At 50.4% G+C, this 25,168-nt stretch overlaps 3 protein-coding genes across 3 annotated transcripts in view; 1 reads left to right on the plus strand and 2 right to left on the minus strand.

Annotated features, from left to right (window-relative positions):
* LOC136569710 (zinc finger protein 271-like) overlaps positions 1-25,168 on the minus strand; it is a 366,367-nt gene that overhangs the window by 13,914 nt on the left and 327,285 nt on the right. The gene's annotated exons all lie outside the window — the stretch shown is intronic.
* Positions 1,690-2,658, plus strand: LOC136569726 (olfactory receptor 14J1-like). Its single transcript, XM_066570096.1, has one exon. It carries the CDS (start codon positions 1,690-1,692, stop codon positions 2,656-2,658), a length of 969 nt encoding a protein of 322 aa, XP_066426193.1.
* LOC136569742 (olfactory receptor 14J1-like) lies at positions 17,283-18,215 on the minus strand. The gene has a single exon (XM_066570112.1). It carries the CDS (start codon positions 18,213-18,215, stop codon positions 17,283-17,285), a length of 933 nt encoding a protein of 310 aa, XP_066426209.1.

A 25,168-nucleotide genomic window follows, 5' to 3' on the forward strand; every position in this document is an offset into this window, starting at 1 on the left:
ATAATTGGAGGCCATGATTGCACAAACCTCTCAGAGACTCCAAGGCAAAAGCCAAAGCCAAAGTCCTTTGAAAAACCTGCAGTCCCTGCAGGGAGCATGAAGGAGCCCCCAGGGCCATTGCTGAGCAAGGCTCCCCAGGGACTCCTTCCAGCAGATCCTTGGGGCCACTGGGATGTGGGCTAGGGGGGGATGCTGAGGGCAGCACAAGGGGCTGACAGTGCCCAGCCTGGCTGGGGCTGTGCCAGGAGGCCCCAGGGCCTCAGGACAAGGTGTCTCCTCACAGACCCTGCTGTGGCCCAGGGCACCAAGACTTGGCTTCTCTTTGTCCCCACCTGTCATCACTGCCTGCAGTTCTCTGCTCTGCCTGGGGCCTGGGGACACTTGCTCAGTCGTGTCCCTCAGTGGGACCCATTAAAAGTCCAAGAAACTTTGGAGTTGGATTCCTGCCTTGGAGTTCTGCAGAGGTTTCTTCAGCTCCCTCTCAGGGACTGATGTTCAGGGCCTGAGCACAAAGCCCCAGAGGCTCATTAAAGTCCTTGTGCTGTGTCTGTGCTGCTGAGCTGGGCTGGGCTCCTGGCACAGAGGCAGCTCCTGGTCACCAAGAAGAGCTTCAAAAGCACATTTCTCTTGATGAGCAGCTCTTCTGCCAGCCCAGCAGGGCTGGGGCACTGCCTGCAGCCAGCCCGGGCACAGCACAGAGGCACAGAGAGCTTCAATCAGTCAGGGCTGGGAAGGGGCTGAGAAGTGCCTGGGGCACAATCACTGCCAGCCCTTGGCACAGCAACCTCTGGCTGCAGGACAATGCAGCTGCAGCTCCTGGAGCCATCTCCTGAAGCTGGAACATCCCAATGCCTGCAGAGCCTGTGAGTACATTCTCTGATTGTCTCTTGTGCAGAGCAGCCAGGGGTGCCCAGGGCTGTCCTGCAGAGCAGGGTCCTGCAGCCCAGGGTGCTGTGCTGGGGCAGGGACTCTGCTGCCTGCCAGGGACAGCTCTCAGCCAGCCCAGGGAGCTGCTCCCAGCACTGGGGGACAAGGTCTGGGTGGCAGGAGACAGCTGGTGAGGCTTGGAAGTGTTCTCCTTGTGTGGGGAGGATGCTGCATTGTTCAGGACTGCTCCCAGCATGGCATTGAACTGCAGAATATTTCCAAGTAGATTATACAGGGAGCCCAGCAAGTCAGGGGCTGCATAAAAGGGAAAATCCTGCTTTTTATTCTACTGCTCTGTGTTTCCTGGATGGGAAATTACCCATAGATATTAATCTCTCAGTTCAGGTTGGAAAAATAAAAACATTTTTTCTCAGATCTTACAAAACCCAGCAGTGACAGAAATCAGCACAGAGCCCCTCACAGGCAGCATCAGTGTCACTTTTAGAACCTCCTCAGTGTTGCTCTGACGTTGCCATCAGAGCCTGCAGAGCCAGAGCTGCCCCTGGGCAGTGCCTGAGCTGGGAGGGCTCTGCAGGGCAGAGCTGAGCCCCCAGGGCTGGGCTGGGCTCTGGCAGCACTGGCAGGGCCCAGCCCTGGGCACAGGGAAGCAGCTGCTGGCAGGGACAGCTCCAGGCAGCAGAGCCCTGGGCAGGCAGTGGGGGGAAAGTGCCCCCAGGCTGTGCTGGGATATTTCAAGTCCTCTCCAAACCCAACTATTCCATGATTACTTTTCTTACAGATCCCCATGCCAAGACACAGCAAATGTCCAACATCAGCTCCATCAGGCACTTCCTCCTGCTGGCATTGGCAGACACACGGCAGCTGCAGCTCCTGCACTTCTGCCTCTTGCTGGGCATCTCCCTGGCTGCCCTCCTGGGCAACGGCCTCATCATCAGCGCCGTAGCCTGCGGCCACCACCTGCACACGCCCATGTTCTTCTTCCTGCTCAACCTGGCCCTCACTGACCTGGGCTCCATCTGCACCACTGTCCCCAAAGCCATGCACAATTCCCTCTGGGACACCAGGAACATCTCCTATGCAGGATGTGCTGCTCAGCTCTTTTTCTTTATGTTCTTCATCTCAGCAGAGTATTTCCTCCTGACCATCATGTGCTACGACCGCTACGTGTCCATCTGCAAACCCCTGCACTACGGGACCCTCCTGGGCAGCAGAGCTTGTGCCCACATGGCAGCAGCTGCCTGGGCCAGTGCCTTTCTCTATTCACTGCTGCACACGGCCAATACATTTTCCCTGCCCCTGTGCCATGGCAATGCCCTGGGCCAGTTCTTCTGTGAAATCCCACAGATCCTCAAGCTCTCCTGCTCACACTCAAACCTCAGGGAACTTTGGCTTATTGCTGTTAGTGCGTGTTTAGCATTTGGTTGTTTTGTGTTCATTGTTTTCTCCTATGTGCAGATCTTCAGGGCTGTGCTGAGGATCCCCTCTGAGCAGGGACGGCACAAAGCCTTTTCCACCTGCCTCCCTCACCTGGCTGTGGTCTCCCTGTTCCTCATCACTGCAGCATTTGCTCACCTGAAGCCCCTCTCCATGTCCTCCCCATCCCTGGATCTGGCCCTGTCAGTTCTGTACTCGGTGGTGCCTCCAGCCCTCAACCCTCTCATCTACAGCCTGAGGAACCAGGAGCTCAAGGATGCCCTGAGGAAAATGATGACTTTATCTTTCAGAAACAATAAACTCTCTTTTTTCTGCTCCATAACCCTCAGAATGTAACTCTTTACAATCTCAGCCTTTTTTTCCTATTTGTGCAGTTTTTCACTGGGACCTTTTCTTATTATTTTACTAGTGTTATAATGTTTTTTATAAAATACTGTAATACTCTGCTGAGCATGTCTACATGGACATCTACTTTTCTTGTGTAACACAAAGACTTTCAGGAGTCTTGTTCCTGTTCATTTCAATAAAATCCAGTGTCTGCCCTGACTTGTGTGTCCAAGGCATTTCCTCAGCCCTTCTCTGGCTCTGCAGGGGCAGTGCCTGTGAGCAGAGGCTGAGGGAAGGGGCTCCCAGCACAGCAGCATGGCCAGGGACAATGGCCCTGCCTCTTTGCACATCTGCTCCCCCCAGCTCCACACTCCCCTTCCCAGCCCTGCTGTGGGTGCAAGGCCAGAGTGCTCTGGCAGCTTGGTCCCTGTCCTGCTGCGTGTCCCTGCTGTCACCTCAGGCAGGGACAGGCCATGGGCACTGCTGGGACACAGGTGGGCTCCAGCACAGCAGCTCCATCAGCAAAGGGCATCTCCTGAGGGCAGGGCAGGGAGGCTTTGCTCCCCTCCAGAGTCACTCTCAGGACTCTCAAGAGGCTCCTTGTGTTCCTTGTTCTCCCAGGGCTCAGTGGGATGAGATCAGGGTCTCACTGGGGCCTTCAGGGGACTCAGGTCTGGGTCAGGTTTTGCTTGTTGGTGGCCAGTGCCCATCAGATGCTGAATGGTCTGTTCTGAACCTTCCTGGGGCTCTGCAGCTTGTGCCAGGGATGATGGCAGGGGAATGTTTGTCTGGAGGGCCTTGGGAGCTGCAGGAGAGCACAGGGGACCTGCAGGGACAGAGTGTGCCAGGGACCAGCAGGGAGTGGAGCTCACTGGGCACTGGCCAGGGTGGGGTCACCCTGAGATCAAGGCCTGAATGTCTGCTGTGAGCCAGGAGAGCTCTGCAGCCCAGGGACACAGCAGGCACAGGGAAAGGAGTCTGGGCACTGACTCCTCTGCCCCTCAGGGATCTCCCCCAGGAGGATCCAGGGCAGCCCCGAGCCCCTCTGGCAGCCCTGGAACAAGGCAGGCACCTCTGAGCCCCTCCATGGCCCCGCAGAGCCCGTGTGGGAGGGGGTCAGGGCAGGAGCACCCTCAGCTGCCTCTGTGTCCCAGGCTGAGCGGCAGAGCCCAGCAGAGGCAGCCCAGGGCCCCAGGCAGCACAGCCCCCGTGCTCTGCAGAGCAGCAGCCCCAGCTCGGGGCTCTGGGCAGCAGGGCAGGGGCTGCAGCAATGGCTGCTCGGGCCAGCACAGACGTGTTCCCCTGGGAAAGGCTCTGGGGGCAGCTGGCATGGGCCAGGAGCAGGGCAGGAGCCCGTGAGGGTGCAGAGGAGCCCTGGCAAGAGGCTGCCCTGCCCCTGGGCCAGCAGGAGCTGCCTGAGGAGCCCCGGGGCCAACTCTGCTGCTGGGCTGGGCAGCGGGGCTGGCCCTGGGGCTGCAGGAGCTGCCCGAGCTGAGCCTCTGCTGAGCATCCCAGACACAGAGTGGCTGTCCCTGACCTCCAGGGCCTCCAGTTCCTGCTGCAGGGCCTGACCTGACTCTGCTGCTCTGCTGGGCTGGGGCAGGGGCAGGGAAAGACTGAACTGGGCAGTGCCAGGGAGGGGAAAACAATGGACCCCTTGTCCCCATGAGTCCTCTCAGAGTCAGAATGGTATCTGTGGTTCCATGAGCCCCACAGTGTCACAATGGCCCCTTGGTTCCATGGAGCCCCATAGGGTCACCACGGTCCCCTGGTTACAGGAGGCCCTTCAGTGTCACAAGGGCCCCCTTGGTTCTATGGAGCCCACAGGGTCAGTTTTGCCAGTGGGCAGGGTCAGCATCAAAGACACAGACACCAACTGAAGGAATTGTGAAATTTATATAATGTAAATCTGCAAAAAATTACAAAAGCATAAGCTCAGCAAAACACATAATCATTAGAAAATAATTACAAAAGGACCAGCTCAGCAATGCACCCAACCATCCCCACCAAAGATTGCCTGCAGCGATTGAGAAAGATCCAGCCCCAGTTACCCTCAGGCTTTACCATCCCCCAGACGCACACAGCAGCTGGGGAAGCTGTCACAGCCAAGGGCTGCAGAGCCACTCCTGGGCACTGGCAATTCCTGCAGGTGCCTCCAGCCACAGCTGAGGCTCCAAGCCCGCTGGGAGAGGGCCCAGCTCTGACAGTGCTGAATGAACAAACTGACAGCACTTCTAGTGTGGCAACATCTGGTTTCATCCTCCTCTTGGGTTCCTCCCAAAGCCTGGCCAGGGCGCAAGGAGGAACCAAGGGAGGTGACTTTGACTATTCAGCCCCAAACAAAGTCAGATGGGGCCTTTTCTGTTTTCCAAATACAAAAAAGTAAATTCATATTTCACCAATGAACATGTACAGAGATTATATTGCTAATAATGATTCATTAATGAGCAGATACAAATATAACCTTTGGTTGGAAGGTTCATCTGGAACCTTCTTATTCTTATCACTCTAGCATATCTGACACAAAACACCTCCTCTACATATGGATCCAGACCAGCTGTATAAGCAAACAAAATAAAGAATCCAGCAGTAATTATTGGTGTCTGCTCCCATCTATCACATCTCCTCTGGAGCTGGAGGGGCAGCCCTAGCACTTGGAAGGGCTCAAGGGGTCACAAGCTCAGCTGCCACAGAGAGAACTTGCAGACCCTGGGGTGCTCTTCTTGGCCCCTGCACGCTCAGCCAGGCTGAGATGGACACTGATGGTTTCTGGGCCAGGCTCTCGGAGCCCAGCCCAGCTCCCTGCAAGCTCTGCCATCTGCCCTGAGCTCTGGGCAGCACCAAGGGCCTCTCTGAGCCCAGCCCAGCCCAGCCGGCTCTGGCCCCACAGCTCTGCTCAGGCCAGGCTGCTCTGGGCACTGGCCCCACGGCCTCAGCCCCTGCCAAGGCCACAGCAGCAGCTGCAGCTGCCACAGGACTCAGCCCCAGCCATGGGGGAAGGTGCTTGGCCAAGGCCAAAGGAGGCTCCCTGTCTGCCCTGCTCCCCTCGGGCTGAGGTGCTGAGAGCTCTGCAGCCCCTGCTGCCATCCCATCTGCCCAGGGCAGCACAAGAGCCCCGGCCTTGGGGCCCTCAAGAGCTGCTCCTGCTCCAGGCCCAGGGCCCATGCCAAAGCTGGGGCAGCCACAAAGCTGTGCCCATTTCTGTTCATTGCTGCTCTGATGGGGCTGGATCCTCAGCCACTCGGAGGCTGCTAATGAATTTTATTACACCAGAGGCCTCTTTCTTGAGCTCTTCAGTTGAGGAATTCAGTGAAAAAGGCTGATAAACATTTGTATAAAACACCTGAACAAGAACAGCCCGGAGGAATAATGAACGATTTCAATTCTTCTGTGGTTAATTAGAGAAATTTCACAAGTGTTTTCAATGTGAATCTGCTGTATTGGAAAAAAAAAGGGAAGAGAACTGTTTTGTCCAGTATTCATCTCCTCTTTATATTTGGTGTCAGCAATTTCCAATTGATATTGACCCCCAGCACCTCCTAATGCTGTGTGAAAATATATAAAAATCAAGACCCTTCATAGCTGACAATCAATAACACTTTGTCCCTACCCCCTCCCCGCCATTTCCCCTATCCAACCCCTGGCACTCCTATGGATCAGGAATGGTGTGGCCAGCAGGAGCAGGGCAGGGATTCTTCCCTTGTGCTCAGCACTGGTTGGGCAGCAACTCGAATGCTGTGTCCAGTTCTGGGCCCCCAATTTAGGAAGGACATGGAGGGGCTGGAGCATGTCCAGAGAAGGGCAACAAGGCTGGGGAGGGGTCTGGAGCACAAGTCCTGTGAGGAGCGGCTGAGGGAGCTGGGGTTGTTTATCCTGGAGAAGAGGAGGCTCAGGGGAGACCTCATCACTCTCTACAACTCCCTGACAGGAGGGTGCAGCCAGGTGGGGGTCGGGCCCTTTTCCCAGGGAACAGCGACAGGACAAGAGGACACAGCCTTCAGCTGCACCAGGGGCATTTAGGCTGGACATTAGGAAATATTCTCCACACAAAGGGTGATTGGGCATTGGAATGGGCTGCTCAGGGAGGTGGGTGAGTCCCCATCCCTGGCAGTGCTTAAGGAAAGACTGGATGTGGCACTCAGTGCCATGGTTGGGGTGACAAGGTGGTGTTGGGTCCCAGGTTGGACTTGATGCTCTCCAAGGTCTTTTCCAGCCTGGCTGATTCTCTGATGATTGTGACCCTGCAGGGTCCTGGGGAAGCAAGGGGGACATTGTGACACTGCAGGGCCTGGTGGCACTAAGAGGACCATGGTGACACTGTGTACGACCTGGCAGCACAGAGCCAAGGGGCCACGGTGACACTGTGGGGCTGAATGGAAGCAAGGAGTCCATGGTGACAATCTGGGTCCTGGTGGAACCACAGAGGCCACTGTGACACTGTGGGGCCTTTTGGAACCAAGGGGCCATTGTGACACTGAGGAACCAAGAAGACCCTTGGGAGAGCCTGGGGACAATGGAATCAAGGCGCCATTGCTCCATTGCAAGGACTCGGGGAACTGAGGGAACAATTGTGACACTTTGGTGCCCCATGGAACCAAGGGTCCCTGGGGACACTGCAGGATCTTGTGTCACCAGGGCTCCATTGTGACACTGCAGCACCAAGGAATTCATGGTGGCACTCTGAGGCCTCATGGAACCAAGAGGCCACTGTGACCCTGCAGGGCCTTGTGGAACCATGCAGAGCATTGTGACAGAGCAGGACCTGGTGTCACGATGGGGCCATCGTGACACTGCAGGGCCCCATGGAACCAAGGGGCCAGTGCTGCTCCTCAGGGACTCCTGGAATGAAGGAAACATGTTTGACACCGTGGTGGCCCTTGGGACCAAGAGGCAATTGTAACACTGTAGAAACAAGGAGAGCATTGCTGCACTGCCAGACCTCATGGAACCAAGGATCCATTGTGACACTGCAGGGCCCAAGGATCCAAGGGACTTTGTGACACCAAGGGGGCCCAAGGAACCAAAGGGACATTGTGACACTGGGAGGCCTCATGGAATCATGGAGACCACTGAGACACTCTGGGGCCTCATGGAACCGTGGTGACCCCAAGTCAGCCTGCAGTGTGGATCTTCTAGAGGGTAGGAGGGCTCTGCACAGGGCCCTGGACAGGCTGGATCCAGAGCCCAAATCCAGCAAGGTGAGATTTAACAAGTCCAAGTGCTGGGCCCTGCACTTTGGCCACAACAACCCCTGCAGCACTACAGGCTGGGGACAGAGTGGCTGGAGAGCAGCCAGGCAGAAAGGGACCTGCAGGGACTGATGGACAGCAGGCTGGACATGAGGCAGCAGTGTGCCCAGGTGGCCAAGAAGGCCAATGGCTCCTGGGCTGGATCAGGAATGGTGTGGCCAGCAGGAGCAGGGCAGGGATTCTTCCCCTGTGCTCAGCACTGGTTGGGCAGGACCTCTATTGGATCGGCGGAAGAAATGCGGCACACAATATGAATGATCAGCAAGTCTCGAACTTTTTGATAGTTCACACATATTTATATTGGTGTTAATGAAGCTTATGCATATTGCAAAGCTCAGCTCATTATTGGTTAATTACTTATCGGTCAACCACGCCTACTTCTGTATTCTTATGGTTATTTTGTTACTGCTTCTACATTCTTGTGGTTATTCTGCTGAAACTATCCTCATATTTTTGGCAAAAGATCCTCTCTTCTATCCTGTTGTTACACCAAGGGCATAATGTCCTTGTCAGTGGTTGGACGCTGACTGCTGAATCCTAGACTTGCCTCTTTCTCACTTAACCAACGGTATTATGTTGACGTGACCTTTCTCAGCTAGCCAACTGTCCACAAAGCTCTCCACACTTCCCCCATTTTTCTGTTGAACAAGCATGGTCTGATTAAATGCAGCAGATATCATCTTTTGCACCATGTTCTGTAGGCATATGCAAAAGCACGGCAAAATTTATACTACTAACAAAGCTATAATGCCCACTATAATGCTGACCTTAACAATAGAGCATAACCATGATCCCAGGCCTAATGATTTGAGCCATCCATCAATACCAAAGCCCGATTCTACCTGTAAGTTTCCAGTTAACCTCCGCAACTCAGAGAGTTGGGAGTGGATGCACTGTGAATGATCCGAAAGATTCATGCAACACATGCCCTTAAATTCTTCACAACCATGGTCTTGTGCAAGTAAAAGAAAATCAATTGCAGCTCTATTTTGAAGCGTTGCATGGCGAATAGAATCAACATCAAGCAAAAGGCTAGAAAGTGCTAAAGAGGTGGCATTGGTTTGCTTAGCAAGCCAACATCCCAACTTGTTTAAAACGGCATGAGCACCTGCTGCTGATACCCCTGGAGTCAAGAAAGATGCTGCAACTATGGCCTCTGGGGACCAGAATTTTACATCATCCCTGCAGTCTGCAGCAAATGCATGAGCCATTCATTTATTGCGACAATGGTGGCGGCTCATGTTCAGTATCATGGACGTGTTGGGTGTGAGTAGAGACAGCTGTCCAATTGTACACGGTCCCCCGTGCAGCATTGATGGGAAACCGGGCCAAGCACGGTCCCCACATATCAGGAAGCATCCTGCTGGCAATTGAATAGGGTCATTCGATGGAATTGACACTTTCTTTGTGGTATCATTGCACCAGGCTGTTGCATTACAGTAGATAGCCATGCTGGAAGTTACAATATTGGAATGGTTCTTGGCTGGCAGCTGGCTTCTATGGTTGAAATTAAGACATGCATCTGCCATCACTGAGCCTAACAGCTCCAATTCTTGGGGTTCCTGCGGTGCTATGGGAAAAAAGGAAACCCATTGGTCCCAATTATCTACACTTGCCCTAGCATTGTTGGTCCTACAGGTGGGTACATGTGAGGGGCATGGCCAGGGATCTGCTGGTAACCCAACCAAACAGGTTGTAAATGGATTACTGGGAGAGGATAATGACAGGCAAATAGCCTCCTGGTTAGTTAAGTTTGCCAGGGTGACCCAGATGTTAGTCTTGGGCTGAAGTGGGGCCCATACTTGATGGTCTGCACTGTCCACAAAAAGGGCAAAGATTAGTAAAGTAATAGCGTAAGGCTGCCACGTCACCCCGATCTTTCCAGGGCACTGCTTTGAACCACCCAGACATTTTGCAAGTAAACATGTTTCTCACAAACCGTTAAGAATATCTCTGTTTTCCTTTACTCTTTTTCCCTTCTGATCTGCCCAGATTTAATCTCTTTAGGTTTCTCAAACAATCATCCCACAGTCGGTTGGGATCTTGACCTCCTGAAATCGGACCTATTACGCTTGACTGTGACAGGGGAATACCCCGACCACACTTAGACTGTAAAATACACGACTGAGATTGCCCTAAAGCATGTTTGACTAAGTGCTGGGTTTCCCACCTAAACCATGCAAGGATTTTCTGTTCTGGGGATTCATACAACTGTAACCCTTGGCGGCCAGGTAGCCCTGTAAATGCTTTAAGTTCTCTCTGCCAGGAGTTGGACTGCCAATAGAAATCACAGCTCCTACACCACAATCCAGGTAATTGGGACTGATGCACCCACTTAGTTTCCAGACAACCCCTGCAAAAAAGCAGTATCCTTGCACAATGGCTATTATCACACTTAATACAAGCTAAAATCCTAGGCCCTCTAAATTCAAATGTAGAAAGTGCCGAAAGCAAGCTTAATATATTATCAACAGATTTGCACCGATCAACCACTTGGTCGATGGCAAAACTACACTGTCATTTCAGTTTAAGAAGTATTGGTCGAAGGATGATCAACAGCCTCATCTCCACTCGCTGACGATCCTCTTCGCTGAGTTGATTGAGGTGTTCCATCAAACACAGCTGCTCGGGTCCATTTAGCAGGTATCCACAAAGATTCTGTAGGGGTAGAAACACAAAGATATCCACAGCCCCAATATAACACCTTAGCAGGACCTTGCCATTGTCCTGTTTTAGTATCTCTGTATCTTACCCATACATCTTGCTTCACATCATCTTTTTCCTGTACATAGTGGCGAATTACAGCAGGAACTTTACTTTCCCCAAAAACACACAAGTGATTTAAAACAAATAAACACTTTAACAATCTTTCTTGTGGCTCTCTGATATCTGTGTATTTACCCAGATATCTTTTCAAGGTACCATTTGCTCTCTCTACAATTGCTTGCCCTATAGGAGAATTAGGGATGCCTGTTACGTGTTCTATCCCCCACATTTGCATGAACTGCTTTATTCTTTTGCTACAGTAAGCAGGCCCGTTATCTGTCTTGATGCGCTGTGGCACTCCCATTACTGCAAAACAACTACTGAGATTCTCTCCACCTGCCCTGCTTTCTCACCAGTTTGTGCTGTGGCCCATATAAAATGACTGTAAGTGTCTACAGTAACATGCACGTACTTCAACCTCCCAAACTCAGCAACATGTGTGACATCCATTTGCCAGGTTTCATTTGTGTTCAGCCCTCTTGGGTTAACTCCCAGACCCAACCCACAGCCCCCATTATGATGACTACATACGGGACAGGCTTTGACTATTGCCCGTGCCTCCTCCATAGATATCTGAAATTCCCTATGGAGGCCTTTTGCATTTTGGTGAAAAATGGAATGTGCCTCTCTGGCCATAGTCTGCCTGGGAATTGGAGTTGCTTGTGTGATTGACACTAGCTTATCTGCTCACGCGTTACCCTCTCCTAGACCAATATCCCACTTGTGACTTCTGATATGGATAACAGAGAAAGGATGTTTCCTCAGCTTAATTGCCCTCTGCAACTGTATAAACAGCTCATGTAACCTCCTGTTTTGAACCTCTTTATAGAGGCATCTTCTATTCGCTCACACACTCCTGCAACATACAAAGAATCTGTCACTATGTTGAGAGGCCCAGAAAAGTGCATCATGGCCCATACAACAGCCAATAGCTCCATCGTTTGTAAAGTATCCAACTCAGAAGCCTGGAGAATCTGATGGTGCCATTGTCCCTTTTCCTGCCAGGTCACTACAGCCATTCTGGATTTTCTTCCTGCATCCGTATAGACTGTTATAGCATCCAACAGGGGCTTCTGTGATCTTTTTGGGCATTGAATCCAACCCCACTGCCCTACCCAATTCAATGGTATATTGGGAATATCATCAGTGGCAATCACGCTACCGGCTCCCAACAGAGCCTCTTGTAATTCCATACTGTTTGTCAGGTACCAGGTCAATGTATCCTTCTTCATTGGTATCTGTATCTGATCAGGTTCCTTTCCCATAATCTGTAATGCCCGTTCACAACCCTTTTTAAGCAAATCAGCCAAAATTTCAATTTATTGAAGAAGGGTTTTATGCTGTTGAAGTGGAGGAGATATCCATTCCAAGGCCCACACCTCCCCTGTTTTTCTGTTATGCTGAGTAAGTGCACCCAGTAAAAATTTAGTTCTACACCAAACTGTCAGCTGTATAGGGAGGTTAAGATCGCGTCTCCGAACACTGCCTTGTTTCACACAGTCCAGTATGTGTTGAAGTGTCTTGACCTGCTCAGAGGTTATATGAACAGGCTGTGCCGGATCAGTTCCTTTCAGTAAAGGTCGAAGTTCATTTAATAGTTCATTAGGGATGCCTACAATAGGGCGCAGCCATTGTAGATCACCAAGTAACTTTTGAGCATCATGCAATGTATGTATTTTAATATTTAATTGCAATTTCTGGGGGGTAACAATTTGATCAGTAAGTATCCATCCTAGATATTTCCAAGGTGCAGATAATTTAATTTTTTCAGGAGCTACAGCCAATCCATGTAGTTTCAGGGCATCATGTTTTTTTTTAATTTGTTGACCTGTAAAAGGTTGCAGTTGCGCAAATAAAATATCATCCATATAATGATAAATGATTGTTTCAGGCCAGGCTTGCTGCAAAGGTTGTAAAGCATTGTCAACATACAGTTGACACAAGGTGGCGCTGTTGCGCATTCGCTGGGGAAGAGAAACCCGTTCAAGTCTCTTGTCTGGCTCTTCCCTATTTAACGCCAGTAAGGTAAAGGCAAACCTCCGAGTGTCTCGAGGGTGAAGAGCAATAGTAAAAAAACAGTCCTTAAGACCAACAATCAAAAGTGGCCAGTCCCTTGGCAACATAGCCGGGTTAGGTAATCCTGGTTGTAAGGCTCCCATAGGCTCCATTTGTTCATTTACAGCCCGCAAATCATGTAGTAAGCGATACTTCCCTGACTTCTTTTTAATAACAAAGATAGGGGTGTTCCATGGACTTGTTGACAACTGTAAATGACCTTGTGTATATTGTTCATGTACTAGTATATGAACTTGTTCCAGACTTTCCCTTTTTAACGGCCACTGCTTAACCCACACTGGAACGTCCGTGGTCCAAGTTAATGGGATTGGGAAAGTCCACACAATGGCCATTAGCCTAAAGCGTGCTCATTTGTCAGCACTACTCCCATTTGAGCCAAAATGTCCCAACCAATAAGGCACTGTACAGTAGGGGGCAAAGGTACAATTGAGAAAACACTCCACAAAGTTTTTCCATCAATAGTTACAGATAACATGGGTGATTTTCTTGCAAGTTTTAGGCCTCCAACCCCAGTAACTGTCACTGTGGTTGGCTGTAATGGCCAGTTGTGGGGCCAGAAATCCAGACTAACAATGCTGTAGTCCACGCCAGTATCCAATAATCCTTCCAAGGTTTGCCTCCCACCCCGATACTCCATTATTACAGTGCGCTTTGGTCATTCATTCAGGTTCATTGTTAATGAAGTAAGTCCTCCAGTGAAACCAAATCCTCGCTCCCCTCTCGACTGTGATTGACGAGGGAGTAAAGTTTTAGCCATTTGTTCCAAAGGAACCAATTGAGCTATCCTTTGTCCTTTCTCGATTTGTATAGGTGGAAAAAGAGTATGCGCCATAACACAAATTTCCCCCGTATAATCAGCGTCTATTACCCCAGGTAAAACAAACAATCCCATCATGGTGGCTGATGATCGTCCCAGGAGCAAAGCTCCCCATAGGTTGTGCATCAATGATGATTGGTCCCTTTATTCCAGTCGGAACCTTTTCCGGCTGGGTGGTCATCAAGGTTACTGCTACTGAGGCTGCCACGTCCAATCCAAGGCTCCCAGCGGTGGCTGGTTGTAGGGAAGCTGGACTGAGGTGTTAACAGCAGCTACTTGTGTCTGGGCGCGGCGGCTGGTGGACACGCTGGCTTTCCCATTTCCCGAGCGGCGTCGGCAGGCTCCAGTGTTGTGGGTATCCAAGCGACAATTTTGGCACCAGACGCTGGCTGCTTGACAAGCCCGTCACATGTGTCCTATACCTCCACACCAGTAACATTTGAATCGGCCAGGAGATGGAGCCCGTGGAGTATTTATTGCCGCTGCTTGTAGGGGGGCAAGAGCAGCTAACACCTGACTCTGTGACGCTTCTGCCTGTTTTTGTAATCCTGCTCCTAACTCCTTAATAGCATCTACTAACATTGCTTGATTCCCTATGGGCACATTCGCCAATTGTTCTAAAGCTTCTTCTATAGACCAATTAGCTCCTAGGGTATTTAATACGTTCCTTGTAGCCTGATTACTGTTCTGGAGTGCACATTGTTTTAACAAAGTACCCTTCATGAAATCAGGGACTCCTGCCCGCTCAATAGCATTGGCTACCTTATCTATAAAAGATCCAAATTACTCATCTCTCCCTTGCTTTATTCCCATATAAGAAAGAATCCCCCTTGGCTCTTTTATCCTATCTATAGCCAGCCGCACCAGACGCATTGCCTCCCGACACTTATCAGGACCAAGTAACGCTTGTGCTTCTGTCCGAAGAAAAGGCCCTTGACCCATTAACTCCTCTAGGGTTATTCCATGTAACAGGTCACCTGGCTGCCGTATTACTGCTACACATTCCTGACAGAGTGACTGCCAGTGTGCATTAAACAAGAGCTGCTGCTGCTGAGTGAAGATAAGCTTTGCTATTCTTCTGCAATCAGCCGGCAGCAAAACCTGAGTCCCCCTGATATAATCAAGCATTTGTTTAGTGGGCTCACCGGTTACCCCAAATTGACTAACTGTGGACTGTAATTGCGACAACAACTTCCAGTCTAGAGCAGTTATTGTTGCTTGAAACCCCCCCCCTGCCACAGGAGAATATATCACCAGACAAGCAACATCCATAGCTGCTTTTCTAGCCTCCTCATCCCCCGTATCCATGATATCTTTTGCTACCGCTGCCCATGCCTCCCTTCACCCCCGTGCAATGGCCCCCGCTAGGTCGCTCTCTGACCCAGGGATCAGGTCATTACTAGGAGGAGGAGATGGAGGGTTTGACACAGGCGGTGTGGACGGTGCTGTTGTAGCACACACAGGGGGTGAGCTGCTGCTTGAAGCAGGAGCCGATGTTGGTGGCAAAATAACTGTAGATGTGGCAGGGGGTAACGGACAATTAAACCAGTCCCCATAACCCTTATTCTTTTCATGCGCCACGCTAGCGTGCTTAGCAGCCTTTTCTTCTGCCTGATATTGTAATAACTCATCATGCACAACCCGCCACAGCTTTCCCAACTTTTTTGCAGTTTTATCATCATCTATGACTGCCTCCCACAGCTTGTCCCCAAATTTACGCCACTCCGTTAACTCATGTACTGTATGAGGATTTTGAAAAACTCCCTGTTCATATCCATAAGCTAACAACCCAGGAAGCTCTTTCTGCAAATCTATGCCCTTAACCTGACACTTTTGTAAAAAGCAAGTAAATAAATCATATGCTGCTTGCCTTTCTCTATCCATTTTAAAAACGTCAGCACTGTTGCAGCCCTACAAGGTCTCGGCAGCACGTATCAGCCGAGCTCTCCGTTGAGGTCACCCAGGGCACGGCACCTTCCTCTTTTTCAGCGGTGCTTATTCGCCATCCTTGCTGCGACAGGACCTGAACTCCTACACCGATCCACCGTGGTTGCCGTTGCCGGTATCACGTCGCAGAGTCACCATTTGTGGGAAATCAGCGGAAGAAATGCAGCACACAATATGAGTGATCAGCAAGTCTCGAACTTTTTGATAGTTCACACATATTTATATTGGTGTTAATGAAGCTTATACATATTGCAAAGCTCAGCTCATTATTGGTTAATTACTTATCAGTCAACCACGCCTACTTCTGTATTCTTATGGTTATTTTGTTACTGCTTCTACATTCTTGTGGTTATTCTGCTGAAACTATCCTCATATTTTTGGCAAAAGATCCTCTCTTCTATCCTGTTGTTGCAGCAAGGACACAATGTCCTTGTCAGTGGTTGGACGCTGACTGCTGAATCCTAGACTTGCCTCTTTCTCACTTAACCAACGGTATTATGTTGACGTGACCTTTCTCAGCTAGCCAACTGTCCACAAAGCTCTCCACAGACCTCGAGTGCTGTGTCCATCTCTGGGCCCCCTGGGGTGGGAAAGAGGAAGAAATTTGTAGCAGGAGGAGTAAAGAAAGCAAAGGTGAAGCAGAGGGAATGCTGATGGCAGTTTGGGGGTGGCTGCCAGGCAGCCCTGGCTCTGAGCAACAGCGTCTGCAGTGGCACAGGAAACTCCCAGCTGATGGGAACAAACTTTCTGGCTGACTGCAGAGGCCAGGACAAAGCTGAGTGGTTTCCCTGGTGTCCCCCAGGCCTTGCTGGCCCCAGGGGCTGATGGCATTTGTGCTCCCTCAGGTTCATGTCCCCACAGCAACAGCATGGGGGTGTTCCCCCTGCTGTGTGCAATGCAACCAGGGGCTGCTGAGCCTGTGCTGCTGTGTCTGTGCCTGCAAGGATGGGGCACCTGTGTGAGCTGGGGGAGAGGCCAGGGCTGCAGAGGGGGGATGTTTTTGGCAGCTGCATGAGGACGCTCTGGGACGCTGCCCTGGGCTGTGCAGCGCACTGGGGATGGATCAGCCCCTGCTCTGCTGCTCCTTCCCGTCTGCCCCAGGGCCCTTGCAGAGCCCCAGCCATGCTGTTTGCCCCCAGCCTGCCCACGGCCAGCCTGGGGCTGCTCACGGGGGTTTCTGTGCTGAGCATTGGCCTGGCCGTGTTCTTGAGAGAGCCTGGGCAAGGAGCCTGGAGCCCCCAGGGCCTGGCCTGAGGCGTCAGCGCTGCCCCAGCAGTGCCCATGGCCTGTCCCTGCTGCAGCCCCGGCACTGCCACCCCCAGGGCTGTGCCCGGCCCCCAGAGCACTCAGGCCCTGCAGCAACACCAGGGCCACCAGGGCAGCGGGGCAGGGCCACGGCAGCAGCACTGGCAGCACCAAGTGCTGCTGCTGCTGCTGGGCACAGCTGCTGGGCCAGCACTGATCTGCCCCCAGCCCTGCACACAGACATTGCTGCTGCAGCTTCAGAGAAGGGAACAAAAGGGCATCTCTCCAGAAAACTCTGCTGGGAGATCCTTTACTTCTTTTAAAGCCACCTAGAGTACAGCCCCTCATTGACACATTCTGTGGTCACAGGGAAGGTGGAGAGAAACAAAATGAGAAATGGCACAAACAATGATATTTCTTTGTGGAAAATAGTAAAAAAAATTAAAACAAATTAAAAAACACCTATAACCAACCAACAAGAAGTACCAAGGATTAGTTTTAATACAAGTGATTTGCAGAAACTGGACAGCAGTTTAATGTTTTTGAAACCATCCAGTCATCAGTCTCCACACTGCAGCCTTGAGCTCCTGGTTCCTCAGGCTGTAGATGAGGGGGTTCAGGGCTGGAGGCACCACCGAGTACAGAACTGACAGGGCCAGATCCAGGGATGGCGAGGACATGGAGGGGGGCTTCAGGTGAGCAAATGCTGCAGTGATGAGGAACAGGGAGACCACAGCCAGGTGAGGGAGGCAGGTGGAAAAGGCTTTGTGCCGTCCCTGCTCAGAGGGGATCCTCAGCACAGCCCTGAAGATCTGCACATAGGAGAAAACAATGAACATGAAACAGCCAAGTAACAGAAAAGCACTACCCATAAGAAGCCCAAGTTCTCTGAGATAAGATTTGCCACAGGAGAGCTTGAGGACTGGAGGGATTTCACAGAAGAACTGGCCCAGGGCATTGCCATGGCACAGGGGCAGGGAAAATGTATTGGCCATGTGCATGAGAGCAGTGAGAAAGGCACTGGCCCAGGCAGCTGCTGCCATGTGGGCACAAGCTCTGCTGCCCAGGAGGGTCCCGTAGTGCAGGGGTTTGCAGATGGACACGTAGCGGTCGTAGCACATGATGGTCAGGAGGAAATACTCTGCTGAGAGGAAGAAGAGAAAGAAAAAGTGCTGAGCAGCACATCCTGCGTAGGAGATGTCCCTGGTGTCCCAGAGGGAATTGTGCATGGCTTTGGGGACAGTGGTGCAGATGGAGCCCAGGTCAGCGAGGGCCAGGTTGAGCAGGAAGAAGAACATGGGCGTGTGCAGGTGGTGGCCGCAGGCTACGGCTCTGATGATGAGGCCGTTGCCCAGGAGGGCAGCCAGGGAGATGCCCAGCAAGAGGCAGAAGTGCAGGAGCTGCAGCTGCCGCGTGTCTGCCATTGCCAGCAGGAGGAAGTGCCTGATGGAGCTGCTGTTGGACATTTGCTGGGGCTGCACATGGGCACCTGTTCATGGAGAAAGGACAGTGGCAAGTCACGAGAGGCTGCTTGGAGCCAAACCTGGCCCATTCCCTGTAGACAGTCCCTGCAGCTGGAACTCACTCACCCTTCGTCCTGCTGTGGGAAAACCTTTGGCTGGAATTAGAGCACAATCACACTCCTGGGCCACCCTGGGATAAACCAGACTCTGCCCAGAGCAGAGGGATCCCTGAATGTCTCACCCTCTCTAAAGGTCTCTGGGCAAGGTCTCAGCACCCCCTTGTGCCAAGGATGCTCACGGCTCCCTTGGCAAACCCAGCAGCATTTCCTCAGCTGTGGCAGCTCTGCCCTTCCCTGTGGGACATTCAGGGAACTCCCAGAGGCTCTGGCACATATTTGCACCCAGGAGGGCAGCTCAGAGCTTGGCAGGGCACAACAAGGAGATCCCTGCAGGACCCTGCTCTGCAGGACAGCCCTGGGCAACCCTGGCTGCAGCCCCGGCTGCTCAGCCCTGCAGCAGAGCCTGGCAACAGGAGCTGCCTTGGGCTGTGCCTGGGCTGGGGCAGCAGGGAAAGCCAGCCCTGCCCTAGGGCCACAGCCCTGCCCTGGAGCAGCCCTGAGAGTCCTCCTGAAAGGTCCTAAAAGCTGTGGGATGTGCCAGCTCCAGGGGATCCCTGCAGGAACTGCAGCTTCTCTTCCCTCAGCCAGGGAATGACTGTTTCAAACCTGGGCTGATTTCTGCTCTAGTGAGCCCTGAGTGAGCTCTGCCCTGTGCTCCCAGCCCAGGCTGAGTTTAAGCCCTCTGTGCCTCTGTGCTGTGCCCGGGCTGGCTGCAGGCAGTGCCCCACCCCTGCTGGGCTGGCAGAAGAGCTGCTCATCAAGTGAAATGTGCTTTTGAAGCTCTTTTTGGTGACCAGGAGCTGCCTCTGTGCCAGGAGCCCAGTCCAGCTCAGCAGCACAGACACAGCACAAGGACTTTAATGAGCCTCTGGGCCTTTGTGCTCAGGCCCTGAACATCGGTCCCTGAGAGGGAGCTGAAGAAACCTCTGCAGAACTCCAAGGCAGAATCCAACTCCAAAGTTTCTTGGACTTTTAATGGGTCCCACTGAGGGACACGACTGAGCAAGTGTCCCCAGGCCCCAGGCAGAGCAGAGAACTGCAGGCAGTGATGACCGGTGGGGACAAAGAGAAGCCAAGTCTTGGTGCCCTGGGGCACAGCAGGGTCCGTGAGGAGACACCTTGTCCTGAGGCCCTGGGGCCTCCTGGCACAGCCCCAGCCAGGCTGGGCACTGTCAGCCCCTTGTGCTGCCCTCAGCATCCCCCCCTAGCCCACATCCCAGTGGCCTCAAGGATCTGCTGGAAGGAGTCCCTGGGGAGCCTTGCTCAGCAATGGCCCTGGGGGCTCCTTCATGCTCCCTGCAGGGACTGCAGGTTTTTCAAAGGACTTTGGCTTTGGCTTTTGCCTTGGAGTCTCTGAGAGGTTTATTGCAATCATGGCCTCCAATTATCTGCTGTAATTAGTCCCTGGAGAGGCTTTATCAGTAATGACAATCAGTGGGACCATTACTGCTTCAAGGTACTTCGGTTATTTTAAGGGACTTGGTGTTTCCCTATTGATACAGAGTTTGTGACATGTTTGTGCAATCATGGCCCCAATTTCTGCTTTAACGAGTCCCTGGAGAGCTTTGTACTGACACTCAGTAGGGCTCATTGGTACTTTGAGATACTCAAGGTTTTTGAGGTACTTTGGATTTTCCTTTCCACTCTGAATCTCTCAGAGTTTTTTTGTGCCATTCTGGCCTCCAATTCTCTCCTCCAAGGAGTCCATGAGGAGCCTGTGTTGGGGATGGACCTCAGTGAGACCCATTCATGCATTGAGACACTTTGAGTTTTTCCTCTGAATTTGACTCCTGGAAAGGTTTGTGCAATCTCCTCCTGAGCCCTGAACTTCCAGGGCTCAGCTCCAAATTCACCACAGGGCTCATTAGGATCAAGCAAGTCCTGACAAACCATGGCTCTGCCTTGATTTCCCTCTGGTCTGGAGCAGACCATCAGGAAGATTTCCTTTTACAGTTATGGAAAAATATTACAAAGAGCTTCTAAGAAATATGTATTCCTTTATTAAAGGATGTCTTTTATTGCTGTTCTTATTATACAAGATGTGATTGCAGCATTCTGTGATTGATATTGATCCAGGGTCTCTCCTAAGGAGGTCTGGCCAGGTCAGTGAAGTTTTACCTTGAGATCTGACCCAGTGTGGACAACCTTGCCCCACATTCCCCTACCCCATGTGAGAAACGATTTTCACTTTCAAAAATGTAAATGCTTTATTAAGACCGTATCAAAATAAAACAGAAGACTGAAGAAAGAAAAGAATACAGCAGCAGGAGCAAAGAATTCAGTCAGCGTGTACTTATCTATAAAATGAATGTTCTTTTATACCTCTAGCCCCTCCCAAAGTCTTGTCAATTGACTCCTTCTTCACTGTCCACTGGTGGAGATCACTGTCTCACACCTTGATTGGAGGTCAGGTGCTGCCATAGGAACAAGCCAACCCTCCCAAATGCCCCAGCTACTGAGGCCATCCTGTGTTAACAATGCAAGGGGAAGGGGAAGGATAACTGTACATCTACTAAACTTCTCCTAACATATATTTAATATTCACCCCCTAATTGTGAGAGTCAACCATAGGATTACTCATCTACAACACTCCCCCCTTTTCTTTTTCTTGAAGTCATTTTTCTCGAACAATTAAGTAAAAAATTTTCTCTCTGTCTTGAATGAGTCATACCAGCATCTGTTGATGTGGGCAAGGACAGTGGGAACAGGAGAAAAAATCTCAGGTTTTCCATAGGCACACTCATTTGGAATGGACAAAAGGGCATCCCAGAGGTCCAGTATGGCTTTCACTCCCATCTACCGTGCCTATGTGGTCGCTACCCATAGTTGGTGCATCTTAGGGGTGAGTACAGAGGCCAACCCGGTCTTGCCCTCTTTCCTTTGTCTTATTTTCTTGAAGAAGCTGTCCCATTGCCTTTTACAGTCCCTTGTGCACTTCTCCTCAACAGATGCTGGTAATTCTCACCCATGAAAACAGAAAGACAGTTCTCAAGCTGGTTGGTGGAACCTTGACTCTACTTTTTGGGCATCTTGGTGTTTTTCTGGTTGTCTTTCAGTCTCTGCTTGAGAGTCAATCTTGTTTCACCCAGCCTGGATGTTATAGTCCACTCTTTGGGTTCTTCTCCTGGGCCTTTGACTCTGTTGCCATGAGTCCATCCCCGCTCTGCAGCTCGCACGGCCGATTCGGTGGTGAGCAGGACCTGAAAGGGACCTTCCCACTGAGGAGTTAGAGGCCGATCTCTCCATGACTTAATCATCACCCAATCCCCAGGATTAATATTATGGATTCTGAAATCCAGGGTGGTAGTTTGGGGAATTACCCCTTTATGTCTTAGCCCTTCTAAGGTTTGTGCTATAGACATCACTTATTTCTTGGCATTGGCCTCCCCTTCCTCATAGGTGGCAGCCTTCTGGGGTGAGGTCAGGAAGGGAAACCCAAACATCATTTCATAGGGTGAAACCCCCAGACCTGTCTGGGGTTGGGTTCTCATTCTTAATAAGGCCAAAGGGAGACATTTTATCCATGACATTCAGGTTTCAGTCATTAGCTTAACTGGAGCTCTTTTAAGAGATTGATTCATTCTCTCAACCCAACGGGAACTCTGTGGATGCCATGGAATGTGTAATTCCCATTTTACTCCCAGGGCCCGGAACAAGTTTCTGCAATATCTTTGATGTAAGATGAGTTCCTCAGTCAGAGTCAATCCTGTTTACCATCTCATATCGGGGAATGATTGATTCTAGAAATGTTTTACTCACAACATTGGCACTGGCTTTCACAGTGGGTACCACCTCTACCCAATCAGTCAAGTGATCTACTATCACTGGCAAAAACTTCCACCATTGTATGTGGGGAAGCTCAGTAAAGTCTACATCGATGTTTTGGTAGGGCTGTAAGGTTAGTTCTCGCCCTCCTCATGGGTGTTTTCCTCAGGATTTTCTTATTCACTTGTTGACATATCACACACCATTCAGTTAGTTGCTTAGCTATTCTGAAAATTCCAATGAATCCCCAGTCCCTTAGAAATTGACCACTTAACAATTGTGTACCCCAATGTGTTGTTCCATGTATGTCTTCTAGCATTTTCTCGGCAAGGGGTTTATTCAACATTTGCCTCCCATCTGCTAATCTCCACTTCCATTCATTATCTTTCTTGGCTCCTATTTTGAGAAGTTCTTCCTCTTCTGTTCCACTGAATACAGGGACTTTTTGCATTTCTCTCATGGATGTTAATACTATTATTAGTTTTTCTGTCTCTGATTCAGTTGCTGTTTTAGCTTCTAAATCAGCTAAATTGTTCCCTTTTACCTCCTGAGTCACCCCTTTTTGATGTCCTTTAACATACACCACTGCTACTTCCTCTGGTAATTGTAATGTTTCTAACACCTCTAAAATGAGTTTTTCATTAAGCAGTCCCTTTCCCTTTGAATTGAATACCCCCCTCTCTTCCCAAATTTTTCCAAAGGTATGTGCTACTCCGAAAGCGTATTTATAGTCTATATATATTGTTCCCCTTTTCCGTGCTAACATTTCCAGAGCTCGTTTTAGGGCATACAACTCACATGCTTGGGCTGACCAGTTGGAAGGTAACTTTCTCTTTTCTATGGCCACCAACCCTTCATGCACTGTAGCGTACCCCGATACCCTGTGCCCCTTTATTACCCATGAAGATCCATCGATGTACAATCATTTTCCACCTTGGAGTGCTTGATCTGTTAGGTCCTTCATTACTTTAGTTTGATAGTTTATAACTTCTAGGCAATTATGTATAAATTCCTCATCTGGTTCTCCATACAAGAACTGGGCAGGGTTGAGTTCGTTACTCACAATCAGCTCTAAATCATTAGCTATCAAGATGGCTTCAACATTCAACATACAGGAATAAGTGAGACATTTCTCAGTCTTTTAGCTTAGGATACTTCTAAAATGAGTGTGGGGTATATATTTTCAATTCTCCTCTAAGGGTTAATGTCTTGGTTTGGAAAGACAGGTGTCCACTAAGGAAGGCAGGAGCCTCCCTTGAAATGGAAAATGTAAATCCCCTCCCTCTGAATTATTATAATTTTGAAATTAAGAGGCTCTCAGGCAAAGATATTGGAATACGAATAACAGTTCTTTACTAGGAAAACTAAAAATACAAATGAAATAGTACAAACAACAAAAAAAACCTACTGAGTCAGAATACTTGTTGGTCTTGGTAGAGGTCCGATTGAATGGTGGCTGCAGTGCCCCTGCAGTGACAGGTGGGGTTCTCTTGGAGCAGGGATCCTGTAGAAAGGTGTCGTTTTCCTCTGAAGGTCCAGTGGTGGTGTAGATGGGCCTGGTCTTCCTCTGGGAATCCAGTGGAGAAGAAAGCTGCTCCTCTGGGCATCCAGTGGGGCTGAAAGCTGCTCCTCTGAGAATCCAGTGGAAAAGCTGTACTGGTGTCCCAAAATCTCAGATTATATCTCAGTAGGAATGCTTGGCTCCTCACTCTGGGCAGAGCATCTCACAATGAGATTATGTAATTTTTATCAGTCATACAGTGAGACTCAATGGCCAATTAACAGAAGATACCTCCCCAGAGGGGGATTGATTGAGGCAAAGATAAAGAAAACTGCCCAATTAACAAAAGATAACTGCCCCATCTCTAACATATAGGAATTGAAAACACACCCAGCTACATCTTTCAATTTAAGGCATTTACAAAAGTTGCCATTTGAAATTCTGAGTTTGGCTGCCCTAGTTTTTTTTTCTACATGCTCTCGCAGCCCCCTTAAAAACTACCTGAGAGACCTGACCCTCCTTCCAAAGATGATACATCCTCTTTTTATTCTTAAGTTCCTCCAAAACCTTCTTGCCCATCCAGGCTGGGCATTTGCCTCATCGACTTGTCTTTTGGCACACAGAGACAGTCTGTTCCTGTGCCCTCAAGATCATTGTTTTGAAGCATGCCCATCCTTCCTGAACTCCTTTGTTTTTAAGGGCTGCTTCCCAAGGAACTCTCTGAATAAGTCTCCTAAACAGGCCAAAGTCTGTCCTCTGGAAGTCCAATGTAAAAGTCTTATTCATGTTCCTCCTGACTTCACCAAATATTGAGAACTCTATGATTTCATGATCACTGTTCCCCAAGTGGCCTCCAACCACCACATCTCCCCCCAGCCCATCTCTACTTGCAAACAACAAGATCTAATACAGTCCCTCCCCTGATGGGCTTACCCATCTACTGCCACAAAAAGTTGTCCTCCACAAACTCTAAAAATTTCCTGGACTGCCTTTTTTCAGCTGTATTGATTTCCCAACAAATGCCTGGCAGGTTGAAATCACCAACAAGAACAAGAGCTGATGATCCAGAAACATTCTCTAGCTGTTTATAGAATAAGTTGTCCACCACTTCTTCCTGGTTGGGTGGACAATAACAGACTCCCAGTAGGATGTCAGCCTTGTTGGTCTTCCCCCTAATTCTCACCCACAGGCATTCAACTTCATCATCATTAATTTCAATACCTATGGTGTCCAAAGCCTCCCTAATATAAAGGGCCACCCCTCCACCTCTTCTCCCTTTCCTGTCTCTCCTGAAGAGCTTGTAGCCATCCAGTGCAGCGCTCCAGCCATGTGAGTCATCCCACCACGTTTCCCTGATGCCAATTACATCATAGATCTGCTGTTGGACCATAGCCTCCAGCTCTTCTTGTTTGTTACCCATGCTGCGTGCACTGGTATACATGCACCTCAGCTGGGCTGCTGATTTCAGCCCTAACTCAGGCTTACCACCCTTGGGCTTGCTTCCAGACAGCCCAGCTGATTTCCTACCCCCTTCAGATCTAGTTTAAAGCTCTCTCAATGAGTTCTGCCAG

This window comes from Molothrus aeneus, unplaced genomic scaffold (assembly GCF_037042795.1).
Source record: "Molothrus aeneus isolate 106 unplaced genomic scaffold, BPBGC_Maene_1.0 scaffold_19a, whole genome shotgun sequence".
In the NCBI taxonomy this organism is placed as follows: domain Eukaryota; kingdom Metazoa; phylum Chordata; class Aves; order Passeriformes; family Icteridae; genus Molothrus; species Molothrus aeneus.